This window comes from Histomonas meleagridis (genome assembly GCF_020186115.1).
Source record: "Histomonas meleagridis strain 2922-C6/04-10x chromosome Unknown contig_36, whole genome shotgun sequence".
In the NCBI taxonomy this organism is placed as follows: domain Eukaryota; phylum Parabasalia; order Tritrichomonadida; family Dientamoebidae; genus Histomonas; species Histomonas meleagridis.
In genome coordinates this window covers 8,344-24,620 of record NW_027150879.1, presented here as the reverse complement: position 1 = coordinate 24,620, position 16,277 = coordinate 8,344, and the positions used below count along the sequence as shown (strand labels likewise).

Below are 16,277 nucleotides of genomic sequence, written 5' to 3'. Positions count from 1 at the left end.
AAAATTTTTGATTTGATCAATTGATTGCAATAAACCTGTTTGTTCAAATTGTAGACGTTGAGCTTCTTCAGCAAGCCTATTTGTACTGTCCATCAATAATGAGTCTCGTTTATCAAGTTTTAAGAGGAGGCTCTGGAGTTGGGATATATTCGAATCAAGAAAATTATTAAGTGATTGATTTACAGACGTAAATTGTGATATTGAAGTGCTTAATTCAGAAACATGTTTTTTAAGATCACTTGCTTTGCGTGAAAGTTGAATTTTTTGCTGATCTAGATCAGAGGAAAATTTTGTGCTTTTGTTGAATTTTTTGTTTTCTTCTTTTGGTTTCAATTTTTCTTCTTTCCCAAAATTAGCTGACTTTTATTTGAAATGTTTATTCATAAAAGTGCAATATCCCCAAATCCCATTATTATGAACCAATCGAATAATAATTTATAAATAGACTATGATCTCCAATTTATTTCTGCGTGCCAAACCTTAATATGAAGAACTGATAAGGATCAAAATTCGATTTCATATGAAATTTTAAAATTTACTAGTTTTCTTAAAATCCCAAATGTACTCCAACTTATATACACTTGAAAACAATAAGTTTATATTGAGAATGTGAATTTTTTTTGATAAATTAATAAAACATAAAAAAACATTTATGGAATATCAATTGGAACAGGCTCTATCCAGTCTTGAGCCATAATTTCCCCTGAGGCAATAGCTTCCATTTCTTTTAATATATCAGGGGTATTAAGTGAATTTTCTCTTGCGAAATCCGCATCAGGCATTGTTGGATCCTTAATTTCCACAGATCCGAGAACTTCTTTCAGCCATTTATTTTCAACTGTTGCAACCAAAGGATTCCATCTCCAAAGAGCATAGTTATGATCGCACATATACTTTATTCCAACTTATTTTTGAATATATTTTGATCGTTATTGATGAAAATTTAACGTATTTTTTCGGAGGGCCTCAAAATGAAGCATTACAACCAAATTAAGGTGCTTGGGGAAGGAGGATATGGTAAAGCAATTCTTGCTCAAAATATTTTAACCAAAGAAAAGTGTGTAATTAAAGAAATCCAATTTTCTTCATTATCTCAAAAAGATCGAGAAGAAGCCTTAAAAGAGGCCAAAGTTTTAAGTTCCCTGAAGCACCCTAATATAGTGGAATATAAGGCAAGCTTTCAAGAAAAAGGATGTTTTTATATTGTTATGGAGTATGCAGATGGAGGTGATTTATCTCAAAAGATTCAACGACAAAGGAAAACCTTAATTCCAGAAGAAGAGATTCTTCATGATTTTATTCAAATATCATTAGCAATCAAATATATTCATGACAGGAAAATTCTACATCGTGATCTAAAAACGCAAAACATTTTTTTAACAAAAGAAGGAAACATTAAACTTGGTGATTTTGGAATTGCTAAAGTTCTTGAAAATACATTTCAATTTTGTAAAACACAAATAGGAACTCCATATTATTTATCACCTGAGATTTGCGAAGGGAAAGAGTACAATTCCAAGACAGACATTTGGTCTCTTGGATGTATTCTATATGAGCTATGTACTCTTCAACATGCTTTTGAAGGTAGTAGCCTCAAAGGCCTCCTTATGAACATTATTTGTGGTAAATATACCCCTATTTCTACCAAGTATAGCCAGGATTTACGTGATCTTGTATCAAAAATGCTTACTAAGAATCCATCCAAGCGACCTACGATCAACCAAATTCTTTCCTTGCCTTTCATAAAGCCAAGACTTCATACATTACTTGATAAAACGCTTCTTGAGTACGAAATGAATCACACAATTCTACATGGCAGGAAACCGTTAAGCGAGCCAACAATTGTTCTTTCGAAGCCAGAGAAAAATAACAAGGAAACAAAGATTGCTCCAAGTAGTAAAAAAAGCGAATCGCCTAGAAACCAACCAAAAAATGTTGATCCAAGATATCCGAGAAATCGAGAAGATCCACAAAAACAAAAAATCCAAGTAGAACAAAAGAAAAAAGTCGAAGTCAACAAAAACCAACAAGAAATTAATCGAAAAAAACTTGACAGTGAAGAACAGAAATGTAAAGAAAAAGAAAGCAAAAGAAAAAAAGAAATCGAAGAACTTAAGCGTTATGTAATCGAACGTGAAAACATAAAACGAAAACGTGAAGAAGAGCAACATAAGAAGCAGCAAGAGGAAGAATTAAAACAAAAGCAACTTAAAGAAGAAGAATTAAAACAGCAAAAACGCAAAGAAGAAGAACTAAGACAAAAGCAACTTAAAGAAGAAGAGTTAAAGCAACAAAAGCGTAAAGAAGAAGAGTTAAAACAGAAACAACTTAAGAAGCAACAAGAAGAAGAATTAAGGCAAAAGCAACTTAAAGAAGAAGAATTAAAACAGCAAAAGCGTAAAGAAGAAGAACACAAAGCACAACAAATCAAGAAGCAGCAAGAAGAGGACCTTCGTAATGATCTTAATGCGCGTAATCGCGAGAAGGAAGAAATGGCCGCAGAGCGCTATCGCCAAATTGAAGAGGAGAAGACGAAACGTCGCGAGAACTTACGCCGCCAACAAAAACAGCGCGAAGAACAACACAAGCAAAAAGAAGAAAAACGTCGACGAGAATTAGCAGAGCTTCAACATCCACAAGGAATCTTCGGCGTTAAGCAAGAGCAACCGAAGCCACAAAATGCAGTTGCAGCGCATCGCAAACAAGAGAAACTTTATAATGAACGTAAAAGTCATCCCGACTTTGTCGACAATAATTACAATGGAATTCCCAATTTAAACCTTAAGAAGAATATTAATCATAATAACAATAATAATAACAATATGCAAGCGCAATCAAGTGGACGCTTTGAAGTTAAACCTAAAAATAGTCCACGAAGAAATGTCGAAATATCGAACGAAGAACGACGAAAAATATATTTGGAACAAAAAGAAGCAGCGAAAATGAACAAATTACGATATGAACAATATTGCAATAATAATAATAAAAATAAAAATAACAAAAACAAAAATAATAAAGAAATAAATGAAATCACTGAAGAAGAACGTAATAGAATTTATCGGGAACAACGAAATGCGATGAAAGAGAATCGAAATCGTGGACAATATCTTAATCAACAAAGTGAATTCCAACGCGCAATATCTGATCCCGAATATGAATATGAAATTAAAGATGATCGAATCACACGGAATGAAATATCCGAAGAAGAACGTAATAAAATATATAAAAACCAACGAAACTTATATAAACAATATCAAAAACGCGGCCGATTGTTTTATGAGCCAAGTCCTGAGCTCCAAAACATGTACGAGTTACCGCCGCCTAAGAAGAAAGGGTTCAATATAAAGGAAAGAAACAAAGAAAATTATACTGAAGAAACGAAAAAACAAATAAATTTCGAACAATTAAATACTAAAAAGCCAAAATGGGCAAAACAAAACCCAAATGATAAAGTTAATGAAATGGAAATTGTCGATTCGGAAGATTTCTTCGATTTAAACGAAGATAAAAATTCCGATAACCTTCGAAAACTTGCGATTTCTATAAAAGAAGCACTCGACATTGATCCAATGGAAAATGTGAAAGAAGAAAATAATGAAAAAAAGGATTTCCAAACATTCAAAATGAATGATATGGAAATAAACTTGCCAATTGCTTCAGATAATGATTCCCTATATAAAAGAGCTGAAGCAATTAGAAATGTTTTGTTGAATAGAATTGGCAATGATAATTTGCAAATGTTAAATAATGAGTTGTTGAATAGAGAAGAAAATTATTACGTACCAACACCAATAATTAATAGTATGGGCCCTGATATAGTGTGTTTGGCTCAGCAATTAATTTGTTTGGAAGCTGAAATTAATCAAATTAGATAAATTATTAGTAAAAGTTTTTATACGAATAAATATCTAAATTGTGTTGAAATTAATGAAAATGAAAACTGTTAAATTGATAGAGTGATAAAATCAAATTTTATTACTAAAAAAGTTAACAACAATTGTTGTATTGATACATTCAAATGAATCTGTAAAATAAACTGGAAATCAAAACTCAGAAGCGAATTGAATTCAAAACGACAGTTTTTGAGCTTTTATAAACATTATCGTTTTTACCGTAATTAAAAAAACCGTAAACTATTCAATTTATCACTGAGTAGTCTGTGAAAATCAAGTTGTCAATTTCAAATGCAGATGGTGTGTTAGCACAGAATGGCAAGCTTTCAATGCTAGTAAGTGGGGTGATTGACCGCAGTGTTTCATTATTTTACCTCATTATAAGTGTATGATATCGATTCTTGACTTGATTCTTGTTTCTCCCGATTTGTTGACCAATCAATGTCCAACGATTCCCCACACTCTTTTGCATCCCCAATATTATATAATCCTCAAATCTAGTCCATGCACGAAAACTATCTGAGTAATGTCCCACAACCGTGGGAAATTTGAATGGGTAGTATTCAAAAAGTGGGGGCCATTCAATAATTATGGAGAATTTGAATGAGGCGTAATTTGCATTTAGAAATTGGCTCTCAATTCGTTTTCTGAAGAAATATTTTAATTCAATTTCATTTTGAATAATTCACAATTTTCGCTATGTTTTTTGATCAATAATAAAATTTGGCAAAGATGCTGAAACAGATATTATTAAATAGCAAGTTATCGACATTGCATAAATTATACATTGAATTAATCCAAATGAATTAAAAGAAACAATTATTATACCCTTGTCTCGCCCAAATCCGTAATTTTTTTGAGAGGTGATGATTTCTGAGGGTTTAACGTACAAAATACAGTAATATTGAATGCAATTGAATGGGGGATTTTATGACACTAAAAATTCGCGTTTTTTGCACTATGTAATAAATATTTTTAATCAAATTCTAGATATAAAAAATTATAATTTGTACACACTTCATGATTATATAATTATCTTCGAAAAATGACGAGGTACTCTCTAAGCATAAAAAAGAATTTGAATACCTTGTATACAAAAAGTGGAAATGTCTCTCAATTATGCGCATAATGATTGAATAGCATTGAAAAATTACCATTCAAATATTTTTGTGAGAAAATATTCCTTCTCAAATTTGATTTCCATGTTTTACATTTTTTGACATAAAAATTTCTAAAAATTCATAAAATGTCACCGAATAGATATTTACTCCAAACGGTCGCCACCAAAAAAATATTGCTTTGTTGATAAATCAGTACACATTCATAATTTTAATTTGTAAACCAAAAAATATGTATAATAATTAATTCTTTTTGTTAAATATTAAAATATTTTAATTTTTTTATGATAGATAATCAATTTCACTCTAAATTAAATAGTTGGAAAATATCTTGTTCACATTTTCAAAAATTATATGATATATTTAAATTTATCATTAATTTTGATTTATATTCAGTTAATATCGAGTTCTATTCATTTTAAAATCATAAAATTTTGTAAATTGATTTTGGAATATAATAAACAACATAAATTATAATAAATAAACATGAATTAACTATAAAATTCATTAAAGAACATGAGTAGGTCTATACAAACACAAATGAATTTGGATTAACATAAGTGAACATGAAGAATCATGAGTGAATTAACTACAAGATATTATAAAACAAATGAAAAAACATTATTATTTGAATCCATTTAAAATAGTTGTCGATTCAAGACTGTATAAAGTTTATTCAATACTAAGTGTTCTTCTTATTTTATTGTGAATAAAAAGAATATTTAGAATTCCTTACTATTATTCGAATGTAATACAACACGAAAAATCGCATGGTTTTAACATATATGAACATGATACAATATGAGATAAAATATTTTGGAGAAATTGAAATCGCTGATTTTGGGATTATAATTTCATGTGATAATATTCTATTAAATAAGTTATTCTATTGTAATAAAGAGAATTAGGTATTTCAACATTTATAATAGCCAATTATGGCTGTGTTCATAAAAACAAGATTTATTAATGAATAATTTTAATAGCTTATTTTATTCCTTTAATCATATATAATAATGTTAACATGTTAACGAATATCTATGATACTTAATTTACAATTCCATAAACGCAAAAGATTAGTTTTTACAAACAATTTTGGTAATACTAAAATTTTATTTTAGAAATAATATAGGGTGTCCAACCCCAAGTGTAGCATCTCATTATACAAATAAAATTTAAATGAACTAAAATAATGATTAGAATGTTTACTTGATATACTCTCCTTTGGTATGTATTACTTGTTCCAATCTCCTTTCCCATTCTTCAAAAACCCGTTTTAACATATCGGTTGGTATTTGTTGTAAAATATCAGTTATACATTTTTTTACCTCCTTTCTTGATTCGTATGATTGACCTTCCATTTTATTTTTGATATAGCCAAATAGGAAGAAGTCTGGTGGTGCTATATCTGGTGAATAAGGAGGATGAGGTGCTCTTTTAAGATATTTAATATTCATTATATTAGTTGTGTGCTTCGATATGTGAGAACGTGCATTATCGGCATGGACGGTTAATCTTCTTCCTTCATTATCTAAATATCCCCCATTTAATTTTGAAAGTTCCTTAATAATATTATTTGCATAATACTTCGAATTAAATGTTTCGCCTTTTGGAAGAAAGTTAATAACCTTTATTCCGCTTGGATTCCAAAAAGTTGTCAGCATAATTTTTTTATCTGTTAAAACCTTATTTGGACGTGTTTGAGGCTGACTTCCGATGGGTATCCATTGTTGAGAAGGATAATATGAATATTCAAACCAAGATTCGTCTCCTGTAACGAAATATATATAATTGTTATGTTTGGCTGAATTCAGAATCTTAATAAGGTTTTTTGAGATTGTTACGCTTTGAATTTTTTGTTTTTCTGAGAGACTGTGGGGAACCCACTTTGGATGCATGCTTACATAAAAAAGCATATTTGTTAAATGATAATATACCGTACTTTTTGGAATCCCCGTAGTGTTAGCTATATAACGAACAGATGCAAATGGCTCTTCATCAAGTACATACAAAATTTTTTCATTAATGATTTTGTGTTCATCGAAATTTGCATTTGGGATTTCCTTGTTAACGGTTTTTGATGTTTTGCAATTTCTAATATATTTTGTAATTGTTGAATATGAAATACATTGATCTTGAAGAGTCAATTTCATTTCTGTATATATTGATTTTTTATTTTTCCCTTGTAAGTGTTAGAAAATCGCAATTGATTTCTGATCGAGTTCCATTTTGAACTTTTTGATAATTTTAAACGTATATTTTTTCCAATTTTCTATCAAAAAAGTTCAAATATCTCATTATATCTAATTTTTTATGAAACTTCATATTTATAAAAAATAAAATGTTATATTCATATATTATTTATATATATTTATTAATAATTAAATATGCTCACATATGGAGATGCTACACTTAGGGTTGGACACCCTATATATTATTTCGAGATTATTTAAATATAAATATCATATAATAAGTATTATGCAAATCTCCTAGCTATTCTCTTTAATATATCATCCGGCACATAAACACATTTAACACTCATACCACATGCAAGGAGAAAACACATATTTAAAATGAATAAGCATAAATAAACTTAATTTAACAAGATAAAAAAAGAATGGAATATATTAATTTTTTGATAAGCATGAAATAGCATCATCAAATATAGAATAAAAATGAATAAAGTTGAGATAACATAAAGAACCGGAAAAAAAGTTAACATAGGATAACATTTAAAACACTTAATATACATGCTCATTAACAAATATAACATAGCATGAATTAAATTAATAAATGTGAGTAAATATGATTTTTAAATATGAATATTATATTAATTTGTTTATTATAATAAATTATGACTTCTACCTTAATTTAGTCTCTCTTCATTATAATTTGAATAATGAAATTTTTTCAAATATTCTAAGTTATCTTGATCTATCAATAAACAAAATGTATAAATTTTATATAATTATATAAATTAGTATGATACCTAATTTAAAAAAAAATCCTTTATATTATGCATAAGAAATAATAGTAACTCGAAATATAATAAAAGTAATTGTACTTAATGAATCTGAAATAAGAGATATAAGAGCGTAGATTATTATGAAGGGAAAACTATAAAATATTTAAACAAATAAACAAATAAATTTTTAAAATTTCGAAATTAACAACAAAAAATCTGAACAAAACAGAACCCAAACAATATAACAAAATATGTCATCAAATAAAGATAATAAAACATCATTTATTTTTCTATCTCTTGAAGGTATAATAATTGTATTTGGGACTGGATTCGATAAATATTCCGGTACTGACATTTTTATTCCTGTATCATTATGAATATTAAATTTACCTTCTTCAAAATTATCTACAATATAAATATCTGGTAATATTTTTGATCTTTTTTTCAATTGATCTGTGTTATAAACTGTTACTGTTGTACCAGGAGGTAAATAAAATCCTTTTTGTTTCATAATATTATAATTTAATTTATGTAAAGATAAACCAAAAGATTTTTGTTTTATTTTAGCTTCATATAATGATATTTTTTTATGATTTAATTTAGATAATGTTTTATGATAAGTATAATTATAATTATGTATAATTTTATTCATATCATGAGGTTCAATACACTCTAAACCCATATTATCAGCCATATCTCTAATAGTTCTACAAATTCTATTAATTATAGCTAAAGATGAATGTATAGGATAAGATTCATTTTTAATTATTATTTTCTCAACAGGAATTATTTTAGTACCAATTAAATAATTTGATATATATTGTAAACGTTTTGCCCAAAAATGTATTTTCTGAATCACAATGAATAATTTTAGGATTAAATAAACCTGTACCATAAAGTTCAAATAAAGCTTTAGCTACACTTTCGATTGATTTTTTATAATGTTTATCGTTCATTTTAATATTAGTAAAAGTACCAAATAAATATCTAGTTTGTACTTCTACAGCTAATAAATAACAATAATCATAATCAAATTCGTCACTATGTGAAAAAAATAAATCCATTTGATATTCACCATTACCACCAATATATTTTAATTGATATTTTTTATTTAATTTGAAAGGAAAATAATTTATATTCGGTTTTATTTTACCTATATTTGTATAATCAATACTATAAGGTATATTTAATTTTTTAAATAAATATTTATTTTTATTTAAAGTTTTAAAACCTGTATTAATATTTTGTTTATCTTCATAAATATTGTAAAATTCATTTGAAGTTACATATCTAAAATGATTAATATAATATGAAAGATATAATGAATAAGCATAATCTAATGGAATATTTTCTGTCATATTTGAGTTAGTTAATTTTGTAATTAAGAAATTATTACAATCTTGTATAGTTTTAGGTTTCCCATATTTAAAATCATTTTCTACTTCTTTTGCAAATATTTTATGAAGTAATATTCTTAAAGGTGTATATTTTAAAATAATAGATTTATAATAGTTATAATATTCATTTAATGTATATGAACCTATATGACCATCAATATAATCTATATTATATTTTTTAATAATATCATTAATTAATTTCTTAAATTCATCAAAATCTAATTTTGTATTAATTTGAGTTTTTATTAAAAAATTGATGATAAATCTATTTATGATGATTTGATAATATTCTAACATTGATTTATGTTGAATTATATATGTTGGTGATATTGAAACCCCATTTCTAACAGATTTTGTTGCGTCATCCATTAGTTTTAACGAATTATTTAATGATGAATTAAATTTCAGAATACGAAAAATCACTATTAAATTTTGCATTAAAAATTCGTAAAAAGAAGGCTCTTTAGCAGGTCCTTCATCATTATATAGAGCTAATCGACGTACTTCATCTATTGATGATTTATTGATGTTAGAATCTTTTGATTCGCGTTCTTTCATTTTTAAAAATAAAAATGAAATAAAATATTTTTTTCATTTTTTAAATATACTTAATAAATGTTCATCTATTTTATATGTTACTTTACCAACTATTGAATTTAATATTTTAGTCGTTATTACTAAATCATCTGATAATTTATTATTATCAAATAATACTACATCACCAATTTCATAATCTGCAGTATTATTTACTCTAAAATAAAAATCTCCATGTGAAGCAAAATCAATAGTATCTTGTAAAATTTCTACTTCTCTTTATATTATATCACCTATTGATGCTTTGTAATATTTTTCATTTTTAAAGTGGTCGCAGAAAGGTTTCTTAACGAGAGAGGTGAACGTTTAAAGTTTAAAATGACATGTTACCTTTCATCACATCTAATGGAAAAAAACAAAGGTTATTCTATTCGTGATGCAGGGATTAAGCGATATGGAAATACAGCGTCTAACAAATGTTGACCATAAAACAATTAAGAAATATCGAAATTTATGGAATTATGAAAAATTATTTTCGCTCGAAGGCAAAATTGGATCCCCAACAAAAAAGACGTCTGACCGAGTGGAATATATCGATAGTGTCATCAAAATAAAGAAGAAGAAGAAAAACAGAAGAATGTCCAATGAACAAGTTTCGAATAAGTTCTCTGATAGATTCTATGCCCGAACACCTGAAAGAAGTAGTTAAGAACGATGGTGACCACTCAAATTATAAAGAAACAAATTATAGTCACTTTTGCATAAAGGTTTCCCAACGGTTTTGAGTTTTTAAATATGAATTCGATTATTTTCCCTTCATTCGACTCTATCGTTGGGAAACCTTTCTGCGTCCACTTTATCTACACATATCCCTAAATATATGTCATGTTTATGATAAGTATAAAAATATATGTATTAACAGTGAAGATCCTAGATAAAAATTAATAGATTTATATAAATATTATAATCATTTTTACGTATCAGATTTACATATCAAATTTCTTATTTGATTTAATATTATATATTTCATTAATAAATTTAATGTTAACAGCATTTAATAATTTTAGATTTTGATTATAAAATTTCATATTTATCAATATACTATGTTTAGTATATGTTTCTTTAGTTTTCTTATCAATACCAAGAACATTGAGATAAGTAGCTATTTCATTATCTATACCCTGTTGGCCTTTTAACATTAAAAAAAAATGAATTTTAATTTTTCATTTTTTTATCCAATTTTTATTTTTTGATTATTAACGTCAATAATTATTCTTTGATGACCAGTTAATTTTTGATAAACTGAATAAATTTGATCTTTAGTATAAGGTAATGGTATTTGAGCTAACATATAAAATAATTGTTGTTTAGAGAAATTAGGAAATATAAATATAGTACTTACATTAGCTTTAACTTCAGCAGGTAAAGATTTCCAAAATTGTACAGCGAAAAATACAGAACATTGAATATGAGCTAATTTAGTAAATAATTGATTAAAATAATTAGTAGGTTTTTTAAATCAAGGACTATTATCACAATCTTCAAAAAATATTATAGTATGTAAAGTTAAATTATTAAAATTATTAATATATAATTTTTGAAATAATTCAGATATTTGATTATCTACTATTTTATTTTCCCAATGATTATTTTTAATTTCATTATAAAATTGTTTCCATTTTAATATATCTTTAACTATATCTTCAGCTTGATTTTCAGCTACATATAAAATTGTAATCTTTATTAAAGGTTTTAATGATTCAAATGTAGGATCATTTTCTAATCCATTTTTATTAATATAAATTAATAAATGAGTTCTAGGACTAATATTACTAATTTTAATAATTTCTCTAATTATACATTGAGTTTTCCCACTTCTTTGTCTACCTACTGCTATATTTAAAGAATTATAAAGCACATTCACTTCTGGATGAATTTCACTTATTAATTCTTCATTTAATTTAGGTTTATTTTTATATAAACAATAATCAATCATATTATCTAAGGCATCAATATTAATATCGTTTTCCATAAAATAAAATAATTTTATAAAATCATTTCATTATTATTAATGGAAGCTCTTTATACATGTTTTGCACAAGAATTTAAAGATTGTGATTTTAGTGCTATAAATATTAAACCTTCGTTTTCTATTGTAAAAAATAAAAATGTAATAACATTAACTGTAACTGTGTATAATAAATATCATAATTTATTAAGAAAACAAATTTATAAATTTATAGATGAAAAATATCATCCTACTATTAAAAATCTATTACAAAATATAACACCTGAACAATTAGATAAAGCTTATCAAATATCTATAATGGAATTATTAAATCAAATATTTAATGATGATTTTAATAAATATAATGTTTATGTAAATAAATTAAATGTTTCACAAAATTATGCTAACTCAATAATGCCTCAAAATCAAAATGAACAATCTCAAAATGTTTTATGAATAAAAACTTAATGTCATTAATATTTTTCAACGTTCGAAAGGTGACGCATTTGAATGAATAAATGTATAATGATTTTTATGTGATTTTTTATGGACAGGGGATCAGTGTTAAAAAAATGAATTGATTTTTATCGTATTTTCCCACTTTTGAATTAACGATAGATTCAATTTTTACAGTTATGTACTAACTCAAGATATAAATTAATTTTCGAGATCATGGGAAACGATCAGTAAACTATTTAAACAAAAAAATATTTGATAGTACAGTCTTTACTCAGTTCAAAAAATCATTGTGATCAAATCTCTCAGAAATCAACATTATCGCTATTCAATTTTATGATCGTATATTATGACAAAAACTATGATCGAAACTTCGAATCTTACAGTCATTTTGGCATTTTTTTCCTTTAACGTTCATCTATCGTACTATTCAAATATTACTTTTTCATAAACCATTGAAATCAATTGAATGGTTTACATCACTTCACTATTTGAATGTTGGATAGAGTACGAATGGGGTGTAAAATTGAATAGTTTACTAATAGGTACCCCTTGTTTGAATAGTTTATTGATCAGTATCTTCCGGTTGAGAATAAAGATGCAAAAATTAATCTCATATTTTAGATACAACAATGAATTAAAAGGATAAAAAAAAATGTTGTTTGGGGTTGTTTACTGGATGTATTGGAGAATTCCTTGTATTTGGTCTAATTTTTCCTCCCCGAGTCGCTTCATTAGGTAATCTCGTAAAAGATCACGGCAATTTGTGAGACAATTTGATGGTTCTGCCGTGATCGAACCCTCCTCCCACAGCAACACGAAGTAGAGGACTTCGTTGTTGCCTTCCATACGGAAGTAGTGGTCGAGGATGCATCGGACTGGGTACTCACGTTCCATTGTCAAATGAATTTAGGGTACCCTAATTTAAAGGGTTGTTTACTGGATGTATTGGAGGATTCCTTGTATTTGCTTTAATTTGTCCTACAATCATGGGAAATTTGAATGAGTAGTATTCAAAAAGTGGGGGCCATTCAATCATTATGTAAAATTGGAATAAGGCGTAATTCGCATTCAAAAAATGACTCTCAATTCGTTTTCTGAAAAAATATTTTAATTAAATGTCATTTTAAATATAGGGGGTGGAAAAAGTCCGTTCGTCAGCTTTTTTTTTGATTTATATTAGATATTAATGAAATCAAATTATATAAATAAAATTTATAATAAATATATTATCATTATTATTATAATACTTTTTTCCAAATAAATATGATGCATGAAGTAAAACTACTTTTTTTCAGGATACCTCTGAAAGAGAACGTTTAATCATATTAATGTCAGTTCCAATTGAGGAATTACGTTCTGTCGTCCATTTCCTTTGGTTAGAATCAAATGAAAATCAAGACATATATAGGCGATTATGTGCTGTATATGGTGATAATATTATTACACTTCGAACAGTTCAGAAATGGACAAAAAAGATGAATGAACATACCTTCTCAATTTTCGAACAGAAAAAAACAGGGACCAAGAAGATCAGATTTAGATCAAAGAATAACCAGTTTTATATTAAGTTATCCATATGCATCGACGAAGAAAATTGCGAAGAATGTAGGCGCAGATCCAAAAACAGTGAAAAATATAATGATTAATATTTTAGGGATAAAAAAAGTTAACTTCAAATGGATCCCACATAAGTTGACTCCAGAAATTAAAGCCAAAAGAGCTGCCATTGCTTCTGAATTATTTGAATTCCTTTCTAGTTCAAATGACTACAGACTAAGACACCTATTGACGCAAGATGAAACCTGGATTTATTTTGTTAACGGGAGAAACTCGATGTGGATTGAATCTGGAGTGCAAAAACCATACAAACCCAAACAAACTATTGCCTCCAAAAAAGCAATGATATCTGTTATATGGTCTATAACTGGTATCAAATCAATAACAATGCTCCCGATAGGCCAAAAATTTAATCGAATTTTTTTTTCTGAAGTTGTACTTGGAGATTTGGCAGAAAGAATTTCAACGAAGGGATATTTTTTGCATATGGATAACGCCCGGCCTCATTTGGTTCATGAAAAATTGAATGAATTGGGGATTAAAAGACTTCCGCAACCCACGTTTTCGCCAGACCTCGCACCTCCTGACTTTTTTCTGTTCGGATATCTAAAAAAAATGCTCGAAGGTGAGGAGTTTGAAAATGAAGATCAACTTTTTCGAAAGGTTGAAACATTACTGAATAATATTCCTAAAGACACCTTCAGAGCCGTATATAATGAATGGATGAACAGACTTTTAGTTTCAATCGTAACTCAAGGTGAATACATATCATAATAAATAAACAAAATTTCTTTTACTTTTTTATTCATTAAAAAAAAGGCTGACGAACGCACTTTTTCCACCCCCTATAATTTACAATTTTCGCCATGTTTTTTGATCAAAAATAAAATTTGGCAAAAATGCTGAAACAAATATTATTAAATAGCAAGTTATCGACATTGCATACATTATACATTGCACTAATTAAAATGAATCAAAAGAAACGATTATTATATATTAAACTAAATTACGATCAAGAATTATGATATTGTAAAATATCTAATCGTCTATGTATTACAACACAAATTTTATATCAATGTTACATTAAAATTAATTTTTGACTTAATTAATATTATATAAAATGATCAATAATATCAATTGTTTCGCATATAAATTTTTATGAATTGTCATGTTCTACATATTAATTATGTTTTATTAGTATGAATTTTTATTAAATTAAAAAATTAACTGATATCATTTTTGACTTATGAATTTATTAGATTTCTTGTGTTATTAGTATATGTAATCATATTCTGATCAGATGATTCATTCGAATCATTCGCAAAATAACCTTGCATAATAGATATGTTCACGAAATATATTATCATATTCCTCTTGTGATGAATGAGTTGATGCAATTAATTTTTGTTTATCTAGGTCAGTACTCTTCGACCTAATGGGAGAATTTGAATATCTTCCTCTCAAAAAGTGGAAATGAAAATGTATTTATGTTGAACTATTTTTTTGTAATTAATAATAAGTTTATTCATAAATATTAATCATAACTATGATTTAAAAGATCAACTAATTGTAATCATATTAAAAAATGATCAAAAATCCATATTTTTCATCAATCTATCACTAAATCAATTAACATAATGATAATAACTTTATACACAAGTTTTCTTATTAATTTTTAAGAATATTCTTAAATATTCATTCATGTACATATGGGACTATGAATATGTTGAATTCCCGTGTTTTTGGTAAAATTTGAAAATAGATTATTATCAATGAAGAATTATTTCAATTTTTTGTCATTAAATATTATATATTTCATAAGATTTAAATTTCAAAAAATATTCTAACATTTTTTCACAATGAAATATATTATTTCACTATTTTTTGCATACAAAAATGAAAAATTTACAAAGTAATAATATAATCGCTCAAAAATGAACTTGTGTATTTAGTAATTCTTCGAAGAAATGTTCACTTTTTGAATAAATGAGTTTGTAATTAACAGCTTTTGACGCAGAATTATACGTATAAATATTGAATCATTATTCAATAATTGAATAAACATCATTCTTTAAAAAATTATTTAATTTTTTTTTCAAGATTACAATATATTTGGTTGGACAAAATTCTGGTTAATAAATATGCATACATTACTAAACATAAGTAATGTGGTTGTTCCGAAATTGAGGAATTTTTTAAATCGCATTATTTCGGAAAAATTCAATCGTTAAAATATATTATAATAATATTCTATCAAAGTTTTTGACATATGTTTAGTTTATTAATGAGATATATTAATTTTTTATAATTAATATGTTTTTTTGACATCAAATTTATGTAAAAATCTAA

The 16,277-nt window shown here is 26.5% G+C and overlaps 1 protein-coding gene across 1 annotated transcript; it reads left to right on the top strand.

Moving 5' to 3' along the window:
- Positions 1–971: 971 nt before the first annotated feature.
- On the top strand, positions 972–3,875 carry GO595_005554 (CAMK family protein kinase; the record flags this gene model as incomplete). The annotated part of the gene is made up of 1 exon (XM_067918810.1): positions 972–3,875. One exon carries the CDS (start codon positions 972–974, stop codon positions 3,873–3,875), a length of 2,904 nt encoding a protein of 967 aa, XP_067774186.1.
- Positions 3,876–16,277: the final 12,402 nt, after the last annotated feature.